This window comes from Gallus gallus, chromosome 23 (assembly GCF_016699485.2).
Source record: "Gallus gallus isolate bGalGal1 chromosome 23, bGalGal1.mat.broiler.GRCg7b, whole genome shotgun sequence".
Classification (NCBI taxonomy): Eukaryota; Metazoa; Chordata; class Aves; order Galliformes; family Phasianidae; genus Gallus; species Gallus gallus.
Window position 1 is genome coordinate 1,784,790 of NC_052554.1, and position 15,534 is coordinate 1,800,323.

Below are 15,534 nucleotides of genomic sequence, written 5' to 3' on the forward strand. Positions count from 1 at the left end.
TAGGATTTAGAGCAATATGGGACTTGAGTTGAAGCTGTGGGATCCGAGGAAATACTGGATTTGGGCAAAATGGGATTTGGGGGATCTTGTATTTAGAGGGAACACAGACTTGATGGGGTGATAGGGAATTTAGGGTGAAGATGTGGATTTTGGGAGATGTTGAATTGGGGGGCAGGAGGCAGAACTGTGGATTTGGGGTGAAAGTGTGGGACACAGGAATCAGAGTCTAAAGGGCACTGTAGGGGGGATGAGTATAAGGGGAGGACACAGGATTTAGGGGACATAGAATTCAGGGCTCACTGTGCTCCACAGGGGATGATGTGGGCTCCACAGTGTCCTGCAGGTGCTGTGCTCCTAAGCAGGTTGGACTCTGCCACAGCTCTCAGAGCTGATCCAGCTGCAGGCCAGGAATGGGGACTGTACATTCATGCTCTCCTTCCTGGCTTCATGTAGGCAGTGTGAGACTTCACCCCAATCCCAAATGGAGGTGTCCCAATCTCACCCTGGGCATCCCCAGTTCCACTTTTGGGGTCAGATTTCACCTTGGCATGTCCCAGTCCCACCCTGGGGTGAGCTTATAATGACAGAAGGATAGAGATGGGTCTTTTTTGCAGGTAGGGATAATAGGAAAGGACAATTTGAACTGGTTTCAGTTGTTCCCATCATGAAGGAAAGGTCAGAGTGCAAGGTGCTGAGGTGAAGGACATCCACTGAAGGATATCCATTAAATCAGAAACCAAAAGGGGGGTCAGCAGGAAGAAGAAAATTCACATGCAGAAGGTCTGCTAGTTGTGAACTCAGATTCTGGCTGATGGGAACTGCGGGTGGCCTCGAAAGTGTCCCCAGCAGAACCCCTGGTTACAGTAAAGTTGGGGAAAGAGCACAAATCCAAGACAGAAACCGATCAGAGGAGACTGAACAGGTTAGGTGTCCTTAAAAAATCCTGTGCCCAAATATGGACAAAGTGAGTAACGGGACACCTCTCCAAATAATCACCAGAGACTTGCTCGAATGCAGGAGGTTAAAATAAGTAACCATGTACATGGATGATCTTATGAACGTGTAATAGGTAGGTGTATACTGAAAACTTATGGACTATAAGGAGAAGCCAGTGTGAAGACTTGGTGAGCTTGATTTGTGGGGATTTCCTTCCTTATGCCCCGTGCAGAATAAAGCAATGTCTCCTCTATGAGCATCTGTCTTTCTGAATGTGGTTTGGGACATTTTATGTGGACAATGTCATGAGGAAATGCTGAGAGAGCTGGGGCTGCTAAGCCTGGAGAGATCTTGTCGATGACCATAAATGCCTGAAGGGAAGGAGAAGAGGATGGAGCCAGGATCTCGCTGGTGCCCAGTGCCAGGACAAGAGGCAAGGGGCACAAACTGGCTGACAGGAGGTTTCTGTCTGAACATCAGGAAACCATTTTGTACTGCGTATTTCTGCCCTGGAACCAACAGTCCAAAGAGGTCGTGGAACCTCCACTTGGAGATCTTTAAAAGCCACCTGGATGTGGTCCTGGACAAACAGATCTGGTGTCTCTGCTTGAGCAGGGGTTGGACCAGAGGGACCCAGATGTCCCTTCTGACTGACCTCAAGCACCCTTTGACTCCGTGAAAGATTACTTATAATTGTCTTTGGCTGCACAACAATAATGGAAAGATTAAGGATAAAGCTTAATTGTAAACTATCCCTCTGCAGCCCACGGGCACCATGCGGAGCAGATCTCCATGTGCAGCCATGGAGGAGCCCACAGTGCAGCAGTGCAGAGACCCCACAGGAGCAGGCTCCAGGCTGGAGGGTACAGGAGGGCTGGGGGAGCTGCCGCCCATAGGCCCCATGCTGGAGCAGCCCCTGAAGGATGGGCCCTGTGATACAGAGCCATGTTAGGGTGGGGCTTGAGCTGCAGCCCGTGGGAAGTTCACACAGGATCAGTTTGGGAATCACATTAACCTCCCTACACTGACCGTGTTTTGCCTGTGACAGTAACCAGTGAGCCTTCTCCCCATCCTATCTCAACCTAAGAGTTGTTCCATGTTATTTTCTCCCTCCACTCCTGCTGAGGAGAGCAACAAGAGAGCAGTGTGGTGGTGCTGAGCCGTGTGCCAGTGTCAAAACACAGCCAACTCCATATTCTGGGCCTCTCACACAGCCCGCGGCCTTCACGCCTTTCTGAGGCTGCAGAGCTCCCACCTCGCCGCGGCGGGGCGGGCTCCCGTCACCATGGCAACCAGAGGCCGCGCCCGCCCTCGACTGCGCATGCGCAGGCAGCGTCCCCTCCGCTTAGGGCGGGCACTCCGACAGCAGCGATCGCGCATGCGCGGAGGGCGGCGGAGCGCTGGCAGCTGGGCTCGGAGGAACCGTCGCTCGCCCGGTCATGTCGTACGGGCCGCTGGATCCTTACCGGCCCGGGCCGACGGCCCCGCCGCGGGACTTCGGTGGCATCATTCAGACATGCAGCGCCAACGTGCAGCGCATCGCGCAGTATAGTGAGTGCTGGCGGGCCGGGCCGGGCCTCCTTGGTGGGAGCTGCCCGCGGGGCGGGGTGGGCGGCGCGGGGCTCCATTGCCGGCACGGACAGCGGCCGAACCGCGGCGTCGGCGTCAGCGTCAGCCGCCCTCAGTGCGGGGTTGGCGGAGGGGCGGCTGCTGAGGGCCCGCGCTGACTTGCGGCCGTCCTCGTCCAGTTCGTGGGTGGAACGGCGCTGAGAAGCGCTCTGCTGCTGAGAGGACTTAATGTCATAAAGCAGTCATTGAAATCCCGGTATTGATCACCGCTCTGCCGCTTGCTGAGGGGATCGTTTCCAACGGAGCGGTTGATCCCTTGGCAAAGATGCTGCCTTTCCTAAAGGTGGAACTAGCTGCCCACGTACCGCTGCGGTTTCTTAGGCCATCTGAATGTGGCGTTTCCTGGGAAAGCTGGTGGATTCTTACAGATTGGCCATTAGGAAAAACTTCTCTGCAAGAGGGGTCGGGCACTGGGTGGGCTGCTGGGGGTGATGGGGTAACTGAGCGTCCCTGTGGGTGGTGCTCCTTAGGGACGTGGCTTAGTAGGCAGCGCTGGTGGTAGCTGGATGGTTGGACTGCGTGATCTTAGAGGTCTTGGCCGACCTTGATGGTTTTATGCTTTTCCACTTTGATTTCACTAAGTTTCAGGAACACTAACAACCATTCTGCCTCCTCTTGGTGTAGCCGTGGCTGCCTGTTAAATTGCTCCTGAATTTGCCAGATAACGTGGTGTTTGCTTGCCTTACCACTTTCTGTTCTGTGTGTTTTCTCAGCTTTCTCCTCTAATTAGTTCAGCTCCTCTTCCTCTTAGGACAAGATTGCCCTGTCTCGTGACCAGCAGCCGCCCTATCTCGGTGTGCTGCCAATTTCAGATGAAACAAATGTCTTACAGCTTCTATCAAACTGGGTGGGAACAGCACAGAGCAGCTGACTTACCATTACAATAATTAACTGTACTCTGTATTTGATAAAGGGCCTGAGGAGAAGAGAAATGGAAACCTTGAGCACTTCCTCATTTCTCCCCTGTAGGGAAAAACAGCAAGCAAACAGTAGAGACGGGTGGGTTGTATTCATTTCTTTTAGAAAACTCTGCGGAACTAGCACTTCTCACAAACATATAAAAAGCTGCTGGAGCAAGCTGGCAAAGCTATTGCTTGCAAGGCTGTTGTTTTACCTAAAAACCTAGAGGGAGGTTATAATGCTGTAAGTAGTCTGAAGTGCATAACAGTATGTGTGTGGAATGCTTCGCTGCCTAAAATTGAAAGGATTTGTAGACTGAAAGCTGCTAACTGAAGGGACTATCTATATTGATGTGTGTACTCAATACCCAAAAAATAAAGGTGAAGAGCTCTGCCCTCCGTGTTGCTTTGTTGTCATTTTCTGTAGGTTCTGTGCATTACTGTTGGCTGAAATAAGCTAAGCATAGGAAATTGTGAAATCTAGCAAAGGCAAGAACAGAAAGCACATTGCCTGGCATGGAAATGGGACTTGTACAAGAATATATCCTCAAAGGAGGGAAAAATAAATAGCATGGAATATCTAGATGTGGCACATACACCCTTTGCTTGGTCCTTGATGTCCACACAGTGTATGGTCGGTGTGTTGTCAGTTTAACTTGGCTGTCAACTCTTCGGACCTGCACGTGGCTGATAGATCTGTGAAATTAGTGCAATCTTGCTTGCTAAAAGCAGCATTCAGCTTGTTGTATTACAAGTTTAACAACTCCTCACTGTGTGGACTAATAGAAGCCAGAAATGCATCATGCTTGCTGTATGCAGAAGTCAGAATTCTTGCCTCGTTACTGATTGAATCATACTGTAGCCCTGGCTGAACTGCTGTTATTGTAAGCAGTTACCCTTCACTTTAGAAGAGAGATCTGTCCCCAGAACCTGATGTTTCTTTAGGAACACATTTCATCAACTGAAGTGTCTTGCTCTGGGCTGAAAGCAGAAATTGCACCAGTAGGATCTCACTGAACTGGAAGTATCTCTTGTTAAACTCATTGGATATTTCATTGATACTCAGCTGCCTTTAGAACGACGTTAAGTTGATTCTTCTTGGTCTTGCCTTGCTGCTTGAGGGAATAGGATATGATTTCATGATTGCTAGGAGCCCATCAGGTGTTGTACTTTTGTCCTACATGGTGCTTCCAGCATCTTTTGCTAATGCTAAGGAGCGTGCAGCTGCAGAATACAGCAAGTCAGCTTGCTGGTCTGTTCAAACATACCCTTCTGAGGCAGAGGAGAAGCGGTGGTTGCTTTGCAGGTATGTTAATGGTTTGGTGGTTGTATGATAAGCAGCGCCTGCATAAGGGGAACTGTAGACGAACATAGGAGATGGGAGTGGAAGAAGGCTAGAACTTCTTTGGCTACAATCTGATTCAGATTGATGTAAGCTAACACTGCTCTATCCGCTGTACCTGAAAGACTGCAACAGCTTCTGTCAAGAGTGGCAAAACATAGATTATTTAAAAAATTAAACCAAATAAGGTAGTTCTGGCAGTGATGGTCTAAGATGCGGGAACAGAAAGGTTAGTAGGAACAAACATTATTGTTGGTTTAGGAAAATTGAGGAAGAGGAGCATCCAAGCTTTTAGATACGTAGTGCAGCCTACGCATCCCAAATGCAAATCTATCGTAGTTTTGTCTGAAAGTTAATCTAGTGAGCTAGAACGTGGCTAAATAGGGATGTTTAAATGCAAAGTCTAAGTGTTGTGTTACCAGCTTGGGTTAAGCAGAATATTGAGAGAGATCCTTCATTGGAGAAGCTAGAAGAAGAATTTAAAGAAGGGATAAAATACACTAGAACTCCTCTTACTAATCTTGTGGTCTCTTTACCTTCAGCTGCTCAGATAAAGAATTTGATGAGCCAGCTGGGAACCAAGCAGGACTCCAGCAAGCTGCAGGAAAACTTGTAAGTATTAACTGAGTAAACATTGTTTAGGCTCTTTTATTTTTACCTTTATTCTTAGAAGAAGAGAGTTACTTTGGAGAGATGCTTTACTACATAAATTTAATATAGTCTTACAAGCCAAAAATTACTAGATGTGTAAAGTAGTTTAGTGAACATATTAAGGTGTTTCTGCAGGATGCTAGAGAAGCCACTCAAAACTGCTGGGTAAGATTGAGTAGAAAATGGTACATAGAATCTAAAAAGAGTAGTAGTATGTTAGCCACAGGTTAGCTATTCTGAGGAGTAGCCCTAGTAGCTTCTCTTGTGATTTAAAAGAAGTGCATGTCATGCTAGGTACTTTGCGTTCACATAAGGGCAGTCTAGAAGAACAGCAAGGAAGGCCTGTATTTGATGAAAAGATAGCTTTTAATACAGAAGAATTTGAGATACTAGAAAGATGAACAATCCTCCCTGGCAGCCAAAATGCAACATATAACTTCACAACAAGCCAGTGGAGGACAGTGTAGAAAACATTTTAATAGGTACAGTCTGTAATACTTCCTACAGAGACTGTACAGGGAGTCTGTGCATCTTATGCCAGCTTGAAAAGCATAAATAGAATGTTATGGAAAGAATAAATTTTGGAGTAAGAAATGTTAAAAGTGAGTTTTTCTGTAATCTTTCACACGACTGCACCTTGAACCTGAATATGCAACATCCTTGTTTTTTGTAATAACTGCTTTTCACATAAATATATCAGTTGTGATAGTTGGCACTGCGCACACTGCATGTGGAGGACATCTTACACCCATTCAATTCCAGTAAAACTCGAGTCTTCCTTTATTTTGCATCTTCCTGGTCTACATTATTAGTTTTTGCAGATGTGGTTTTAGAAAACAGAACTCCCAAGTTTCATTTTATGTAGTACTAGCACTAATCCTTCTAGTAAGCCATATATTTGGTGTACAAAATGCCTTAGCATTAAATTTTATGTAAATGGCTTCCCGTATTGTGATTCTAATGAAAGTGCTGAGAACAGCTTTGAGTCACAACCTTGTTGGAAAACATAAGAGCTGAAAGACTGCTTGGGAAAGGCCTTGCATTTCCCAGAGCAGAATCTGTATCATTCTCTGTGAAATTTCATGGATCTCCAACAACCCAGTATCTGAGTTCTCAGTAGTTCATCAAATATACACTTAAGCAGCAGAGTCAGAGACTGTCGAGAGAGTAGCTGGTTACCACTTTGGTGCCACAAGCATTCACCCTAAGAGCGGTTATGTTCACAGAATAAAACTGGTTTTTACCCCCCTTAAATTTTTCTCTTTGTGCAATTGGAGGAAACTATCTTTCTAAAGATACTGAATTATGCTAGCTAGCAGGGAACACAGGACTACTTTTAATCTTTTTTTAACATAAGCTGGAGCCACACTGATAATGAAAGCTAAGAGTACATCTCTATTCTCTTAGGGAGAAATATCCTTAAAGATGTGTGAGCTCAGAAACCTTACTTGGTCATTATTGTAAATATTGAAATGCTCAGGTTGCTTTTTTGGAAGAAACTTGTGTAACTGTTTCTGAACTATTGTTTTAGACAACAACTACAGCATTCTGCAAACTGCTTGGCCAAAGAGACCAATGAGTATCTCAAAGAACTGGGGTCTCTACCACTTCCTCTGTCTGCTTCTGAACAGGTATGTACGTAGAATTTTCTAGAGTTTTTTTTTTTAAATTGCTTACTTGATAAGCTGACTTGAAGTGCAATTTCATAGAGCTTAAGCTGGCACAGCTGAAGAGACAGCAGCTTTCTGCAACTAACGCAGTTGTTGAAGTGGGGAGACAAACTAAGCCAGCTACATCCTGACTATATGACACTGGGGGGGAGGGGACATTTATCAGCAGCAAATAGCTCTAAAACTTGGGGAGAGCTGAGTATGTAATTCTATTTCTGAAAAAATAATCTTGTTTACAGAGCAGTCTGGTGATGTGAGACCATGTTTTAGCATAAAAACTCAGTGCAAGCTGAATGTCAGTATGAAGTGTGATCACACCAAAACACTTTTCCTTCCATGGGATTTATGGCCTGAACTGAAGGTGGGGGAGGGAAGGAGCTGACTCAGCTTGCTCACATTTAAAGAAATCTGCTGAGGCAATGCTTATGACTTTCTCTCTGGCAAAACAGTCTTTCATGGCATCCCTTCCTGTGAGGAAGGGAAGGGACAGTCCTCTGCTGTTGGAGTCTTCTGTCTCCACTTTAAATGACTGCTGCAGTACCGACTTGCCTGCTTTTGTGATGCTGTTATGGGATGATCTGTGGATATGGGTCTGTAGATACTGTCTTAGTAGAACCAATTCTCTATGTAAAGGTTTAAATACCAGTTGTAAGTACAGTGGTGTTTTGTGTGTTTGTTTAGGAAGTATTTTACAGTAAATCTCACTCTGGTAAGCAAAGTCCAGTCACATGCATGTTGCTGAATGTGGCATTGACTTCTGTAAGTGAATGAAGCCCACTGAAGCAGTCCAGTTGAAATCTGTAGGAGCAAAATCTCACTGGAAATGTATATATTATTTTTCTTCGACATTTCTGTTGAATTGATACAAACTTCTTGAAAGTACTAGAGAGCCTACAATTTGAGAGGGCTATTGGTAATTTTTGTAGTGGAAAATGTAGGAATCAGCTGTAGTATTGACTGTCCTTGGGTCAAGTCTTTTTCCCCACTTCTTGTTTTCCATACATAGGATGTTGCAACCTTCAAAGGGGACATGCCAGGGAAACATGCACAGGACAGTTCCACAGTAGCTAGAGCAAAGAGCATTTAGTATAATGTGAAAGTATGGTGGGCTTTTTGTTCTCTAGTTTCTGCTCCAGAATGCTGGAAACAAAAGATCACTTGAATGTTAGCATTTAATTTTCTTTTTATGATGTTTTGGAGAGTCTGATGGTTACAGTAACATGAATGGCAATATCTGAACACTTGTTTTTGTTTCTTTAGCGTCAACAGAGGCTTCAGAAAGAACGTTTAATGAATGATTTCTCCGCAGCCTTAAATAATTTCCAAGCAGTACAGAGGCAAGTGTCAGAGAAGGAAAAAGAGACTGTAGCAAGGGCAAGAGCTGGCTCCCGTATCTCTGTAAGTATTTGTAGACATTCTCTTGTGATGTAGTGGACTACAAATCATTTCAGAGATCTTGTCTTTGCCCACTGACTTCATGGTTGTCTACTGATACATCACTGAGTGCAAATGAGGCTCAGTAGGTTGTTTTGCTGTTCCAGATGTTGTAATTAGTAGGCACACATCTTGATACGCTGATGATACATCAATGATCTGAGTAAACAGACTCTCATCGTTGCCTCTCAGTTGCCTTTGATTTGCAGAGGCAGTCTGAATTTAAAATTAAATCTGAAGACTAATCTAAATCTGGTCTAAATTCCCTTAGGTTAAATCTGAAAGTTGAAGAGACAATGGCAAAGAACTCTCTGGACAGCATATGCCTTTTTCTTCAGGATATTCCTATTGATTTTGCTTGTTAGTAGTTCTGGTAGTCTGAAATATTAACACCTCATTTATCTATTCCAGGCTGATGAGCGGTTCAGAGAAGAGCAGCTTGTTTCATTTGATAGGTAACAGCTTCTTGTGTTCTTGGGGTACACTCTTACCTATGCATAATTAAAATTACCGTAGATATATTGTAACTTGGACAAGGCTCTTTCAGCTGAATGAAAAGCAGAAAGATGCTATGCAGTTATTACAGTGCTTATAATATACAGTGTTTAAAAAAAAAGTGCATGACAGTATTTGACCCTGCTGAAATGTAGATTCTTGTTCCAGTGGGAATAGTTCAGTCCCTGGTACGTGGTAGTTGGAGCTCCTGGTGTTCTGGCCTGTGAGCACAAGATTACCAGATATGTTTTCTGTCACATAGCTCTTTCCACAAAAAAAAAACTCCATACTTCTTTCACGAGTTTTGGTGTTATCTATGAGCCCATATGGAGCCATTACCAAGCAGTGGATGAGACTGCTTTAAACTCAGAAGCCTTGGAGGTAGTAACAAATTGATACCAGAACATGCGTAGTCAACATCACTATAAAATATCAGACACGTATATAGATTCTGCAGTAACTTTGTGCATGCATAGCAGATGAGTTTGCAGAATGTTGCATCAGCTTTACAGTGTGAGTCAGGTGAACTCAAGACACTGCAAAAGGATTTGTGATTACTACTTTGTCTGTTTTCATTACGTGTGCCTGAGAAACGGAGGATGAAATATGTTGGCCCTATCTGTATAAACCTTGGAATGTTCTAAATCGAGGCACCTATCTTAGATGTCTCATCCATCCTCCCCTGATCAGCTGTTTGGTGAGCACCCCCTTTTGTTAGTTCTGTGGTTCCACATGCTGAGTCAGAAGTGAAAGCCCCATGTTGTTCAGTTATAGAGATGCTGTGATGAGTTTGAAGTCTTGCTCACTAATGCGTGGGCTACCACATAAATACCTGTTTGTGCGGAGGCCCTCATCTCAGTGAGATGTAGCATGCAGCAACTACCCCACGTTTAAAATTGACCTTATGTGCTATACGTCAGAAACTTTTGCCTTAGACACCTGAAGATTCTACCGTCAACTCAGCTGAATTCCTGAATGTCTCTGCTATATCTGATCTAGCCAAGTAGTTTATTGTCATTTCTTTTTGCACTTGGAGCCTTTGGAACTTACTACTTAGAGTTATGTCACAACATGCCTGTTGGATATATTACAGTGCTTTCAGATATGCTTGCCTCCGAGAAGAAGAGGGAGATATTACCCTAGAAGAACTCTTTTGTGCTGGACACATAGATGACTTTGTATTATTGGTACTGCCTTCTCTGTAATCAGTGTGTGTAACTTACGTGGCAGTTATGAAGTACTGTCATCAGGGTAGGTGTGCACCATGATGCAGAGATTTTTCTAAACATCTCTCTTGATGTGTGACTTAATTTGCAGTTCTGGCTAGATTAATGAATTAAAATACTAAACTCTTTCTTCGTATCCCCAAATGGCAGATAGCAAGTGAGAATCTTAGAACCAAGATGCTTGTCAGGTGTCCTTTTGATCTGATAATGTTGTGCTTGCAGGCTGCTCTCCATCAAGACTTTCCCCCTGATTGATTCCCCCCTTTTTGTGGGGGATGGTGAGAGGAAAGGAAGGTACAGATATTTTAAAAAACAAACTTTAAAAAAAAAAAAAAAAAGCAACCTGAAATAAGGTCTGTTCTATAATGCGATAGGTAATGGTCACATCCTAGCACAAACTATCCTATGCATGTACTGCTTTTCAGTTTCTTCACTCTTCTTGGTCTGTCCCTATTATTGTTCTCATTTGTAACTGCTGTTGTAAGTCTGTAGCTAGTTGCAAGACTGGTGCTGTTCTGTAGGAATCTTCTCAACTTTAACACACGCTGGTGATTCAGTGTAATCATAGTGAGAAAATACGCATATGCTGAAGGAAACAATGTTTTACTTTCTTTCCTTCTCTTCACAGTGGTGAAGACTGGAGTCAAATGCAGTCTCAAGAAGAAGATGCAGCAATAACTGAACAGGATCTTGAACTTATTAAAGAAAGAGAAACGGCGATCAGGCAATTAGAGGTGAAGAGTAGATCCTGCACTTATGTTAACATATAGTTAACAATATTAGGATATAAACCAAAGAATCCATGCAGTGCTATCTAGTGGGATGGGCTGAAGAGACCTGAAGGTGGAGGAACAGTCCCTTGTAGAGAGGGGTGATTCCAAGATAAATCTCCCTGCTCCAGTTTATGGAGACTGGGTATATTTTTCTTCATTGTTCACCGATGGTCCTTCAGAGATGGTAGGAACAACTCATGACAGCGTTCATCTCGATTCTCTACTCTGCTAATTGCTAGTCGAATGAAAAAAAATAACGAGCAGTGAGAATATTGCAAGCTCTTATGTTAATTCCAAGTTCCATCAATAGCAACATCCAGTCACTTGAATCTGTGAGTGATGGTATCTATGCAGTTATTTCGAGTGATGTTCTGAAGAGGTACTAAGAATTAGGCTGCAAAAAAACTGTAACCAGTGTTTTGTATAACTTGTCAAACTTGTCTTCAGGCCGACATTTTGGATGTCAATCAGATATTTAAGGATTTAGCCATGATGATTCATGACCAAGGAGATATGATTGGTAAGTGTGTTTGGATAATAAGAAGCTTCTTTTCTAGTTCAGTTGCACATTCTGCCTGCGTAGTTCAGTTATTCTGATGTTTTGTACAAAAAGTGTTGCATTTCTTTTTTTTTTTAAGCACCAAAACTCTGAATTCTTCTACAAGTTCTCTTATTTTTCCATAGATAGCATAGAGGCAAATGTGGAAAGTGCTGAAGTTCATGTGGAAAGAGCCAGTGAGCAGTTACAGAGAGCTGCCTATTATCAGGTAAATTACACATGCTTGCATTATTGTCATTGTACAGGTGAGTACCAGTAATGGTACAGGCATAACAAGACATGAAGGACTGCAGCACACCAAACAGGCTGTTTAAAAACAGATAATGCAAGTTGGCACTCCCACAGTATTGTGCTGAAATGAATAGATAAAGCACTTGACTCAAGAACACTGTTGAAATTAGCCTTAATTAAGAGGTTACATCATCAGTCTGTTCATCTAGGTATTCTCAGCAGGTTTAAATGTTTAACTGTCTTTGTTCTCAAGGGAGAGCTGAACAGTTTTGCTAGCAGCAGACTGGCATGTTGTGGCCATCTTGTTAACATATCAGCTAAGCCAAGATTTCATGTATGAACTTAGACAAAAATAAAATACTTAAAAAACAAAAAAATCCTTGCCCAAACTGAGGAAGCTTGTGATGACCAGGATTTGCAGCACCTTTCTAACAGCTCAGTTTCCAACCTGTAATCTGACTTCCTTGTCCAGTCAGCGCTTCTGCACTGAGTCTCACTGCTGCTTAAATCACTTTTATGATGCTCATTGTTTTCCATAGCATCCTTACATTGTTGTTGGTGGAAGTGTCAGCCCAGTGACAGGACAAGAGGTGCTGGGCACTGGCTAGAACTCAAGAGGTTCTGTCTGAGCATCAGGGGGCACTTCTGTGCTGTGCAAGTGACAGAGTGCTGGAACAGTTGGCTTAGAGAGGCTGTGGATTCTCCTCCTTGGAGGAGTTGCCTGGATGTGGTCCTTAGCAGCGTGCTCTGGGTGTCCCTGCTTGAGCAGGGGGTCCTTGGTTGGACTAGAGAGACCCAGACACGTCTTCTGACCTCAGCCATCCTGTGGTTGTTGTGACTATTGGTTTAGGTTCTGTGAGGGGAAAAAGGTTTCTGCTCCTACACAAGATTAAAAAAAAAAATGGGCACTGTTAAGTGTTGAGATGCTGAAAAGCCTTACGCTCCAGTGCTGTTTAACTGTAAGGAGAGGAAAGTGTCTTTTGCCACCTGGCAGCAGGTAGTATTTCTAAATGTTTAGAGATGACAGTAAATCCAAATCAGGTATGCTAGGCATGTATTAGATATGTTTTTCTGGACAGAGGAGGAAGTGGTTATATATAACTAGTCTCAGAGCATTATATGAAGTTAAAAATACTCAGTGTATGTGGACAAACTGTAGCTTCCTATGATGAAGAAAGTGATCAAAGCTTTGAAATTAAGTACAGTAACTGTATGCTACATCATTGAAGCTGTAGAAATGCAATACTATCTCTGCACCAGTTCTAAGCGACTATGGGGGGCTGTATCACGGGAATGGCATTTTCATTTGTTTTACCTGGAAAATCCAAATAGCTAGAGATGTTTAACTTTCCTTTGCAGCCTTGGTGGCAGACCTTAGCATGAAATGTATATTAGGCGTATGTATATTATTCCCTTGAATAATTATGGGTACTGAGTGCTCTGGTTCACCAAACTTAGTAATGTGAACTGGCAAACTTGCTTTTTCTTCCTCATCTGCTCTTGGTATCAGTGGCTTTTTTTTTCTTCTTTCTCTAGAAGAAATCCCGTAAGAAGATCTGCATCCTGATTCTTGGTCTTGCTGTGGCCTCCATAATCTTAGGATTAATTATCTGGTGGACAGCAAAGTGAAATCTTCACATGGAACCTTGTCTCATGGCTGAGAATATTTTTCCCCCAGCATGAACAGGCAGACTAGTCTCGGAAATGAAACCACCCTGAGAGAGCACAAGCTGGAACTACTTCTAGTAATAGTTATTAGCAACTAATGTGCAGACAACTAGTGTTTGGAATTAGTGAACCATGGAGACAGTATTTATCAGTTTATATACAAATTATATTGTTTTATGTAACTAACATCTTGTGGTTTTGCTTTCTGTAATGGATTATTCCCTGTCCCAACTGTATGCTGAAGTGTGATCAATAATTGGAGATGTCTTGTTTAATTTGACAAATGGCAGAAATTTAACTTTTTATATGTACAGATAACTCTGTTGGACTGGAATAAGAATGACATTCAAAGAGGGCACAACACTGACTTTCATTACCTTAATCCAGCAGTTTCTCAAGTCTCCGGTATCTGCCCCGTGGTTTTATTAGTCTCTGGGTGGCTGTGGTTCTAAATTCAGTTGAAGACAAAGATGCCACTGCAGATCTGAGAAGCAAGAAGTATGCGTGGATGATAGTTGGAACCACTACGTGCTTGGGAACGGTCAGTTTAGCCTTGAGACTCACTGCTTTTATTAATTTTTGTGCATGGTTGGGGTTGTTTTTTTTTTAATGCACCAGTTGAGTACTGTAAGTCTAAGGACATCCTGTCTAGCAGTGCAATGTCATTGAAGAAACTAGCTGATGGTTTATTATTGAACACATAAATCTCTTCCAATGCTGACTCTCAAAGCACTAAAATACAAGTTGAGCTTCTTGCTCCTAATTGATTTTTCAGGGGGAAAGTGGTGCAAAGATGAGGAAGCAGGCACCTAAGCTTACAGGCAAACAAGACAGCTGAGTATTAGGAGAAATCCTGCTTTGAAGGACTCTTGAAGCTTATTGTAATGTCTTAGTAAATATTGTGTGGCTTGTGAATGTCTGTTATTTTCCCTTCTTTATGAAACAAAGTGCAGAAATTGGCTGAGCAAAGTGCTAAGGTTTTGAGATTGAGGATGTGCGTGCAGATTAAGGACTGCTGGTTTTAGCTGTCTTGCTAGCAGAGCTGGTCAGGACATAGCAGCCACTCCCTGCTTTGTTGTAGCTCCAAACTGACCTGCACTGAGGGATCAGTAATCTGTCCAAAGCCCAACGTAGTGTGGTAAATGCATCATACTGACCCATTTTGTATTTAACCCTTATTCCGTGTCTCCTGTGTAATAAAGTAAATGTGAAAGCTGGGAAGGGAGGCTTGTTCTCCCAATTGCACATTGGTTTGCACTACTACGCCATCATTCCGTCTAATAACTATCAATAAACACTTTTAAAAGCCTTTGTCAGAGCTTCTTTTTCTTGCAGCTTAAGCAGTGCCAGAAGTGTGGTTGCAGATTCCTCTGTAGGTCTGCTTTATCGAAGCACCAGCAGTGTTTCTTCCAATTTAGCATTGCAGTCTGTGATGCTTCAGAATGGAACACCTTCACAGTGAATAATTCAATCTTAATATCTAGTCTAAATCTACCTTCTTCCAGTTCAAAACCACTTCCCCTCGTCCTGTCGCTACCTGCCCGTGTGAAAAGTCCCTCCCTGCTTTCCTGTAGGCCCCCTCAGGTCCTGGAAGGGCTATAAGGTCCCTTCAAGCCGTCTCCAAGCTGCAGAGTCCCGGCTCTCAGCCTGTCCCTCAGGGAGCTGCTGCAGCCCTCTGCTCCCCTTCGTGGCCTTCCTCTGCACCCGCTCCAACAGCTCCATGTCCTTCTCGCCTTGAGGGCTCCAGAACTGGGCGCAGCACTGCGGGCGGTGTCTCACGAGAGCAGAGGGGCAGGATCACCTCCCTCCACCTGCTAAGCCATGGGTAAGCGGTGACTTTAAAGGGCGCGTTATTTCTATGGGAACGGAGAGCACCGCTCGGGCCTTCTGCAGCCGGGACTGCGCCGATTGCCGGCCGGCCCCTCCCCGCATGGCCGTGAAGCTGCGCGGCCCGGGCTGAGGGCGCTGCTCGGCCCCGCCCCGCTCGGCGCGGAGCACGCCGGGACGCCTCCCGCCGCCCC

The 15,534-nt window shown here is 44.0% G+C and overlaps 1 protein-coding gene across 1 annotated transcript; it reads left to right on the plus strand.

The window, feature by feature from the left end:
• Positions 1-2,310: 2,310 nt before the first annotated feature.
• STX12 (syntaxin 12) lies at positions 2,311-14,824 on the plus strand. The gene is made up of 9 exons (XM_001232001.7): positions 2,311-2,487; positions 5,349-5,418; positions 6,989-7,088; positions 8,388-8,525; positions 8,973-9,016; positions 10,911-11,016; positions 11,503-11,575; positions 11,740-11,822; positions 13,382-14,824. Exons 1-9 carry the CDS (start codon positions 2,376-2,378, stop codon positions 13,472-13,474), a joined length of 819 nt encoding a protein of 272 aa, XP_001232002.1. The 5' UTR covers positions 2,311-2,375; the 3' UTR covers positions 13,475-14,824.
• The last annotated feature ends 710 nt before the right edge of the window (positions 14,825-15,534 follow it).